Source organism: Falco cherrug, chromosome 3 (genome assembly GCF_023634085.1).
Source record: "Falco cherrug isolate bFalChe1 chromosome 3, bFalChe1.pri, whole genome shotgun sequence".
Lineage (NCBI taxonomy): Eukaryota > Metazoa > Chordata > Aves > Falconiformes > Falconidae > Falco > Falco cherrug.
Genome location: NC_073699.1, coordinates 104822318 through 104831837, shown reverse-complemented (window position 1 = coordinate 104831837; position 9520 = coordinate 104822318). Strand labels below are relative to the sequence as shown.

The following is a 9520-nucleotide window of genomic DNA, read 5'->3' as shown; positions in this document are numbered from 1 at the left end:
CAGGACCTGAGCAAACGCCTTTGTGGCCTCTGCGGTGACTACGACAGGGACGCAGCCAACGACCTCCGAGGACCCGACGGGAAGTTGCTGAGGGACGTGGTGGCAGTGGCCAAGGCTTGGAGAGCACCCGACTTCACCAACGTGAGTGTCACCAGGTCTTCGTTGGGGGGATAGCTGGCATCTTTCATCTCCTCCCTCCGTCTTGGTTGTATCCCCCGTGGTCCTTGGTACCACCACCATGAAGAATCCTCCATCAGTTGGTGCCATCCCTTGGTATGACCCAAAATTTCCTCCCCTTTCCCCCCCCCAGTAATTTCATCCAAGGGGTGTCCTTCACCCCCATCAGCAGACCTTCACCCATCACCCCATCCCATCCGATGAACCCAAATCCCCCTTTTTTCCCCCCGTTTCACACCAGACAAGCCCCCTAGGTGCCACCTTCATCCCCAAGAGCTCCTCATTTTCATCACTTGCCCAAAAAAAGGGGAGGGGGGGAGGGGGAAGCTGGGAAAAGGGGGGGATTAACCTTCACTTTCCCCTTTTTCCACCCAGTGATGCAGAAAAATGGGATGATCTGGAGATCATCACAGGGAAAATGAAGGAAACAGCTGGAAAAAAAGGGAGATTTGGGGTTTTTTTCCCAAAATTTGAGGGGTTTCCCCCCCAAAAAAAAATTACAAAAAAAATAAAGAAGCCACCACGGGGTTTATTTTGCAATAAAATCGTTGGCACCAAGGAAAGGTGTCGTGGAGGCGTGAGGGTGGGGGGGTCCCGGATGCCTGGGGGCGTGGGGGTGGGGTGGGGGTGGGGGAGGGGTTTTTGCCGGACTCCTTTGTCCCCTGCCAGCCCTGCCCTGCCGCAGGCGGGTGGTTTTTTGTCCCCCCCCTGACCCGTTTCAGTCAATATTTCCTGTCACGGCTCTGCCCATCCACACCTGGGTCCCCCTGGGGGTGTGTGTGTGTGGAGTGGAGGGGGGGCACCCGGATGTCTTGGTGCCAGGGGCGGGGGGGGGGGCTGGAGCGGAGGAGGATCCCGGGGGTGAGGGGGGCTCCTCTGAGGAGGGGGGGGGAGGGTGGCGTTCCTGGAAACCTGGGTTCCCAGTCCTTCCCAGTACACCCCACTTCCCCCCCTCAAAAAAAAAAAATTCCAGTCTCCTCCAGTTTATCCCAGTCCCCTCCATATGCCCCCTCCAGTGCATCCCAGCCCCCTCCATGTCTTCCCCCATATGTCCCCATGTCCCCACTCCCCCCAGTATGTCCCACTCCCCCCAAATGTGTCCCCCAGTTCATTCCATGGTCTCACCAGTTTCCCCCAGTATGCCCCCCCCCACTGTCCCCACTCCCTCCCAGTGCATTCCAGTCCTCCCCTAGTCTGCCCTGCAGTGTCCCCTGTCCCTCCCAGTGCATTCCAGTTCACTCCAAGGTCTCTCCAGTCTCCCCCAGTATGCCCCCCCCCAGTGTCCGCAGTCTCTCCCAGTGCATTCCAGTCTCACCCAGTATGCCCTCCTCCCCCAGTGTCCGCAGTCCATCCCACTGCATTCCAGTCTCCCCCAGTATGCCCTCCTCCCTCAGTGTTCACAGTCCATCCCAGTGCATTCCAGTTCACTCCAGGGTCTCTCCAGTCTCCCCCAGTATGCCCTCCTCCTCCAGTGTCCGCAGTCCATCCCAGTGCATTTCAGTTCACAGTCTCTCCAGTCTCCCCCAATATGCCCCCCCCAGTGTCCCAAATCCCTCCCAGTGCATTCCAGTCCTCCCCCAGTATCCCCCCAAGTGTTCCAAATCCCTCCCAGTTTGTCCCAATACATCCCATGGTCCCCCCCGGCATGTCCAAGTACCCCTCAGTGTCCCCCTACAAGAGCCCATGGTCCATTCCAGTCCCCCCGTGGACAGAGGAGGAAGCGCCCGAGGCCTGGGGAGGTGCCACCTGGGGAGGAGGGGTCACCCCCCCACTCCCCCACCCCCCCAGGCCTGTCCCCTCCCTGGGGATAAAACGGCTCTGGCCACATCCCAGACACTGACCGGCACCATGGGACCCTGGTGAGGGGGGACACTGGGGACAGGAGGGGGGACATGGGGGCATGGAGCTATGTGGAGGGACATGTGGATATGGGGGGACATGAGAAGGAGCTGGGGACATGGGGGTGTGGTAGGACATGGGGACATTGAGGGGTGGGGACATGACAAGGAGCTGGGGACGTGGGGACGTGGTAGGACATGGGGGGCACTGAGGGGTGGGGACATGGGACATGGGGGGCATGGAAGATATTGGGGGATATGGGGAACACCTGGACACATGGGTATGGGGGACATTGAGGGACATGGTGGGCATGGGGACATGGAGGGGCATGGGGACATTTGGACAGGGACATGCAAGGGACGCACAGGGACATGCACAGGGAGAGGGGACACGCAGGGGACACAACGAGAGACACCCATAGGGAGGGGTGGGCATGGGGACAGCGGCACCCGTGGGGACAGGAATGGGCATGGGATGTCTGGAGGGGACAGGGACGCAGAGGAGACCCGTGTATGGGGACATGGAGGGGTGGAGGCACAAATGGATGGGTGAAGGATGGGTGGGTGGGTGAAAGATGGAAGGATGGGTGAAGGATGGAAGGATGGGTGAAGAATGGGTGGGTGAAGGACAGAAGGATGGGTGAAGGATGGGTGGGTGCAGGACAGATGGATAGGTGAAGGATGGAAGGATGGGTGAAGGACAGAAGGATGGGTGAAGGATGGGTGGGTGAAGGATGGCTGGATGAATGAAGCACCCCTCCCCCCCTCGCTCCCCCAGGCCTGGGCAGATGAAGGCTCTCCCCATCCTCCTCCTTCTCCTCCTCCTCCTGGGCCACACAGGTGAGCGGGGGCCCCTGGGGACATGGGGGACACCCATAAGATCCTCGGGTGACTCAGGGATCCATGGGGTCATGGTGAGGGGGGGAGGTGCACCCATGGGACCCCTGGGTGACTTGGGGACACTATGGGGACACTCGTGTGAGTGGGGACATGGGGAAGGCACCCATGGGTGTCACCTGTCTCCTCGTCACCCAGCGCACCCCTCAGCCCCATGAGGGCCATCACGGGGGGCAGCTGGGGGGCGGGGGGTGGGGCGTGGAGGAAGAAGGGGCTCAGACTTGGTTTAGGGGGGTCCTAGGCCCATACTGGGAGGTTCTGAGGTGACAATGGGAGATCCCAGGCCCCTACTGGGGGTCCTACACCCATACTGGGAGGTTCTGAGGTGATAACTGGAGTCCCAAGCCCCTACTGGGAGGTTCTAGGCCCATACTGGGAGGTTCTGAGGTGATAACTGGAGTCCCATGTCCCTACTGGGAGGTTCTAGGCCCATACTGGGAGGTTCTGAGGTGATAACTGGAGTCCCATGTCCCTACTGGGAGGTCCCAGGCCCTACTGGGAGGTCCTAGGCCCATACTCGGAGGTTCTCAGGTGACACTGGGAGGTCCCAGTCCCACCCCAGGATATCCCTGGCACATACTGGGAGATCCCAGGCCCCTACTGGGAGGTCCTGCACCCATACTGGAAGGCTCTGGGTGATACTGGAGTCCCAGGCCCCTACTGGCGCGTCCTAGGCCCATACTGGGAGGTTCTGGGGTGACACTGGGAGGTCCCAGGCCCCTACTGGGAGGTCCTAGGCCCATACTGGGAGGTTCTGGGGTGATACTGGGAGATCCCAGGCCCCTACTGGGAGGTCCTATGCCCATACTGGGAGGTTCTGAGGTGACACTGGGAGGTCCCGGGCCACTACTGGGGGTCCTGCACCCATACTAGGAGGTTCTGAGGTGATAACTGGAGTCCCAGGCCCATAATGGGAGGTCCTAGGCCCATACTGGGGGGTTCTAAGCCCATACTGGGAGATTCTGAGGTGACACTGGGAGGTCCCAGTCCCATCCCAGGATATCCCTGGCACATACTAGGAGATCCCAGGCCCCTACTGGGAGGTCCTAGGCCCATACTGGGAGGTTCTGAGGTGACACTGGGAGGTCCCAGGCCCCTACTGGGGGTCCTGCACCCATACTGGGAGGTTCTGAGGTGACACTGGGAGGTCTCAGGCCCCTACTGGTGTGTCCTAGGCCCATACTGGGAGGTTCTGGGATGATACTGGAGTCCCAGTCCCCTACTGGTGGGTCCTGGGCCCATACTCGGAGGTTCTGAGGTGACACTGGGAGGTCCCTGTCCCACCCCAGGATATCCCTGGCACATGCTGGGAGATCCCAGGTCCCTACTGGAAGGTCCTGCACCCATACTGGGAGGTTCTGGGGTGATACTGGAGTCCCAGGCCCCTACTGCTGCGTCCTAGGCCCCTACTGGGAGATCCCAGGGTGACACTGGGGGTCCTAAGCCCATAGTGGAAGGTCCCCCCAGCTTTATACTGGAAGGTCACCCCCAGGGCCACCATACTGGAAGGTACCCCCAAGGTCCATACTGGAAGGTCCCCCAGATCCATACTGGAAGGTCACACCCAGGACCACCATACTAGAAGATCCCCCCAGTTCCATACTGGAAGGTCCCCCAGGTCCACCATACTGGAAGGTCCCCTGCAAGGTCCATACTGGCAGGTACCCAAGGTCCATACTGGAAGGTCCCCCAGTTCCATACTGGAAGGTCCCCCCCAGGACCACCATACTGGAAGGTCCGCAGGGGTCCATACTGGAAGGTCCCCCAGATCCATACTGGAAGGTCCCTAGAGGTCCATACTGGAAGGTTCCCCCCAGGACCACCATACTGGAAGGTTCCTCAGGTCCATACTGGAAGGTCCCCCAGATCCATACTGGAAGGTCCACCAGTGTCATGGGGGAGGTTCTAGGCCACCATGTGGGTCCCAGACCCTCCACGTGGGGGTCCCAACCCCCCCGCCATGGCTCCTTGGTGGCCACCCCTAGGTGGGCTGCTCTACCCCTTCGGGCCGGCGGTTGGGGACGAGGCCACCCCCCGGGAAGACGATGGGATGAGCCCTGAGATCCAGCTCTGGCAGCCCTTCTCCTTCTACGGACGCTCCCACCGCTCGCTCTATGTGGGTGCTGGGCCCCATGGCGGGCGGGGGGGAGGGGATGATGTGGGTGGGGGTCCTCGGGGTGCTATGGGGTGTGGACACCATGGGGGGGGAACCTGAGTTGGGGATGTCATGGGTTGGGGACACCATGAGTTTGGGCCACTGTAGTTGCAGACACAATGTGTTGGAAGTACCATGGTTGGGGAGCACAGTGGGGTTGGGGCCACCACGGGTTGGGGCCACCACAGGTTTGGTGCCACCACAGGTTTGGGGCCACCATGGGTTAGGTGCCACCACGGGTTTGGGGTCACCATGAGTTTGGGGCCACCACAGGTTGGGGGCCACCATGGGGTTGGGGCTACTATGGGGTTGGAGCCACCATGTGTTGGAGCCACTATAGGTTGAGGTACCATGGTTGGGGGCCACCATGGGTTTGGGGCCACCATGGGTTTGGGGCCACCACAGTTATGGGGCCACCATGGGGTTGGGGCCACGACGGGTTTGGGACCACCGTGTGTTGGAACCCCTATAGGTGGAGGTACCCTGGCTGGGGGTGACCACAGGTTTGGGGACACCATGGGTTTGGGGCCATTATAGGTGGAGGGACACTGGCTGGGGGGCACCATGGGTTTGGGTCCTCCATGGGTTTGGGTCCTCCATGGGTTTGGGGCCACCATGGGTTTGGGGCCACCACAGTTGGGGGTCAGCATGGTTGAGGTCACCATGGTTGGCGATGCCATGACTATGCTCACCATGGTTGAAGACACATCCCTGGTTGGAGGCCATCACGGTTGGTGCCACCCTGGATGAAGGCCACCCCAGGTGGTGGCCATGCACCACGGGTGGGTCACCATGACGGGGGTGGTTCCTTCCTCCAGGTGAACAACAACGGAGTCGTGTCCTTCGGGACCGGAGTCCCAGAATTCACTCCGGAGCCCTTCCCGCTACCAGGCCACCGCCCCTTTGTGGCTCCATATTGGGCCGACGTGGACACCAGACTGGGAGGAGATGTCTTCTACCGGCAAAGCCAGGAGCCAGAGCTGCTGGCCCGCTTGACTCGTGACCTCACCCCAGCCGTGACCTCCTCTGACCCCACCCCCAAGCCCACCTGGGCTTTCGTGGCCACCTGGTACCGTGTCTCCTTCTTCGGAGCTGCCTCCAAGAAGGTAGGAGGAGGAGGACCAGCTGGAGGACCACAGCAATGGGTCACGGTGACACAGTGACACCGTGGTGACGTTCCTCCTTCCCCTCCCCCACCCACTCCCCAGGTGAACACCTTCCAGGCTGTGTTGGCCACTGATGGGGCCACATCCTTCGTCATGCTGAACTACGGGGACCTCCAGTGGACCACGGGACTGGCCAACGACGGCAACGCCTACAGTGGCCTGGGGGGCACGCCAGCACAGGTGGGCACTGGGGGCACTGGGGGGGCTGAGGGGGGCTGAGGGCGCTGGGGGCACAGGTGGGCGCTGAGGGCACTGGGGATACTGGGGGCACTGAGGACACTGGGGGCATGCCGGAACAGGTGTGCGCTGGGGGTGCTGGGGGAACTGGGGGCACTGGGGGTGCTGGGGGCACTGGGGACACTGGGGGTGCTGGGGATACTGGGGGTGCTGGGGATACTGGGGACACTGGGGGTGCTGGGGACACTGGGGGAACTGGGAACACTGGCGATATTGGGGCACTGAGGGCACTGGTGGGCACTGGGGGTGCTGGGCATACCGGGGGCGCTGGGGGGCACACCTGGACAGGTGGGCACTGGGAGTGCTGGGGGCACAGGTGGGTGCTGGGGATTCTGGGGATATTGGGGGTGTTGGGGGCACTGGGCGCACAGGTGGGCACTGGGGATACTGGGGGTACTGGGGTCTTTGGGGACACTGGGGGAACTGGGAACATTGGGGATATTGGGGGCGCTGGGGGCACTGGTGGGCACTGGGAGTGCTGGGGACACTGGGGTCCCCACCACTGGACCGGGGCCACCCACCTGGGTAGGAGGAGTTCAGGAGATTTGAGGGGGAACTGGGGGAATTGGAGAGAACTGGGGGGGATTTGGGGGGGAATTGGGGGGATTTGGGGGGGGGGGGATTCATGGATTTGGGGGGAATTAAGGGCATTTGGGCAGAATTAAGGAGATTTGGGGTGAAATTAAGGGGATTTGGGGCAGAATTATGGGGATTTGGGGCAGAATTAAGGGATTTGTGTTGAAATTTAGGGGATTTGGGGCAGAATTAAGAGAATTTGGGCAGAATTGTGGGGATTTGGGGTGGAATTAAGGTATTTGGGCAGAATTAAGGGATTTGGGGTGGAATTTAGAGGATTTGTGCTGGAATTAAGGGAATTTGTGGCAGAATTACAAGAATTTGGGCAGATTTAAGGGGATTTGAGGTGGAAATAAGGGGGTTTGGGGATGAAATTAAGGGGATTTGTGGCAGAATTAAGGGATTTGGCATGGAATTAAGGGATTTGGGGTGGAATTAAGGGATTTGGTCAGAATTAAGTGGATTTAGTGTGGGAATTAAGGGGATTTGGGGTGGAATTAAGGGGATTTGGGGCAGAATTATGGGGATTTGGGGCAGAATTAAGGGGATTTGGGGTGAAATTAAGGGATTTGGGGTGGAATTATGGGGATTTTGGGCAGAATTAAGGGGATTTGGGGTGGAATTAAGAGAACTGGGGCAGAACTGGGGGGATTTGGGGCAGAACCATGCTTCTCCAGCCCCCAGTAGCTCCTGTCGCCCCCCGGGTGGACCCTCCCCCCCTCTCTCCCCCCCAGGCTGGGTTCAACAGCGGGGACGACCTGCACTACTACAACATCCCGGGGTCACGCTCGCCCGCTGTCCTGCGCGTGGGGCACCGGAGCAACGTGGGGGTCCCGGGGCGCTGGATATTCCGCGTGGACGTGTTCACTGCCACCGAGGGCCCCCCTGACCCCCCCGAGACCCCCACCCCCTCGCCCTCACCATCCCCCACCCTGCGCCAGACCACCGAGGAGAGGGTGTATATCTGCGGGTCATGATGGGGACCTCTTGGGGGGTGGGGGAGGGAACACTGGCATTCCCCCACGGGTTTGGGGGCCCGGGGTGGGGGGTGGGGGGGAGATGTGGCGGTTGGGGACAGCTGGGCCCCCTAATGCCCCTCCCCCACCCACCCTGGAAGCACCATTAAAGCCTCGCCAAGCACTGCAGATGGGCAGCAACACGTGTGTCACCTGTGTCACGTGTGTCCCCATCCCTCCCTGCAGCCCTGAAGAGGGGGGGACATGGGTGGCAAAGCTGGGGGGGGGGCAACGGTTGTCAGCGTGGGGTGACACCGCCTGGCTCTGATGCCACCCAGGCCTGGTGCCAACGGGTGGAGAAGTGATGGGGGGGGGGGGGGCCACCCCCACCCTTTCCCTCCCCCCAACTGCGTGCACACCGGGACACCCAGTGACATGGGGGACACCGACAGCTGGTGACACCCAGTGACCCCCCCAGGAACACCCAGGTCCCCTATGGGGGGGGAGGGACACGCAGATGCCTGGGGAGGGAGGGGCACCCAGATGCCGGGGGTGGGGGGTGGGGGGGGGTGGGCAGGGAGGGGCGGGGCAGAGCCAACAGCCAGCTGTCATCCCCGGTCGTCCTGTCCCTGTCTGTCCGTCCGTCGCGTCCCCTCCCCAGCCCGCCCCCCCCCGCACCCGCTCAGGAATGTGTCACCCCTCCCCCCACCCAGAGGGGTCCCAGCAATCCGTGTGCCCCACCCCCCCCCCACACACACACACACACACCCCGGACAAGCCTCAATGGGCCCCTTGTGGGGTGGCAGCTGGGGTCAAGCGGGGTCAAGGTCAAACGGGGGGCCCAGGCATGGGGGGGGGGGAGGGGCTCGAGGTGGGGGGGCTGGCGCGCGGAGGAGAACAAGGCTCCATTGAACCCATCCCCCATCCGAGGGGGGCGGGATCCAGGCGTCGGGGAGGGGGGGGGGGGGTAGGACACAGCCCCCATTGAGCACCCGGGGGGGGGGAGGGGCACAGGTTCAGAGGAGGGAGGGGCAGGCATCCAGGCGGGGGGGGGGGAGGGGGGAGCACACAGGACCTGGGGGGAGCACAGGGTCCGCGGGGGGGGGGGTGTGTGTGTGGTCACAGGTGCACAGGTGCAGAGGAGGGGGGGTCAGGTCCGGGATGGGGGGGAGGGGAGGAATCCAGGTGTGGGGGGGGGGGAGGGGCACAGGTAAATTGGGGGGGGGGCTGGTATCCAGGCGGGGGGGGCACAGGGTCCGGGGGGGGGGGGTGTGTGTGTTACAGGTCTGGGGGGGTCACAAGGTCCATAGAGGGGAGGGTCACAGGTCGGGGGGGGGTCACAGGTCTGGGGGGGTCACAGGGTCCGGGAGGGGACCCCACCCCCCACGGAGCACCCCAGGGACCAGGCAGGGTAAGGAGCGGGGGTGGGGGGCTGGGTGCGGCTCCTGGCACCTGTGGCACCTCCCCCCTCCCCGTAGCCCCGCCCCCACCTAGGCATGGCTCCCCTCCCCCCCCCCC

General features: G+C 62.4%; 1 protein-coding gene and 1 long non-coding RNA gene across 2 annotated transcripts; both read left to right on the top strand.

Moving 5' to 3' along the window:
- Position 1: 1 nt before the first annotated feature.
- LOC129735582 (uncharacterized) lies at positions 2-705 on the top strand. Its single transcript, XR_008731343.1, has 2 exons — positions 2-141; positions 553-705. It is a non-coding gene; the product is annotated as an uncharacterized LOC129735582 (long non-coding RNA).
- Positions 706-4827: 4122 nt separating this feature from the next.
- Positions 4828-8023, top strand: LOC102060076 (sushi, nidogen and EGF-like domain-containing protein 1). The gene is made up of 4 exons (XM_055704864.1): positions 4828-5028; positions 5886-6173; positions 6276-6413; positions 7781-8023. Exons 1-4 carry the CDS (start codon positions 4828-4830, stop codon positions 8021-8023), a joined length of 870 nt encoding a protein of 289 aa, XP_055560839.1.
- Positions 8024-9520: the final 1497 nt, after the last annotated feature.

Coding starts and splice junctions, on each gene's coding strand:
- LOC102060076 (XM_055704864.1), top strand. CDS start 4,828: ATGTGGGTCCCAGACCCTCCACGTGGGGGTCCCAACCCCCCCGCCATG. Junction 5,029..5,885: donor GCTCCCACCGCTCGCTCTAT/GTGGGTGCTGGG, acceptor TCCTTCCTCCAG/GTGAACAACAACGGAGTCGT. Junction 6,174..6,275: donor TCGGAGCTGCCTCCAAGAAG/GTAGGAGGAGGA, acceptor CCCACTCCCCAG/GTGAACACCTTCCAGGCTGT.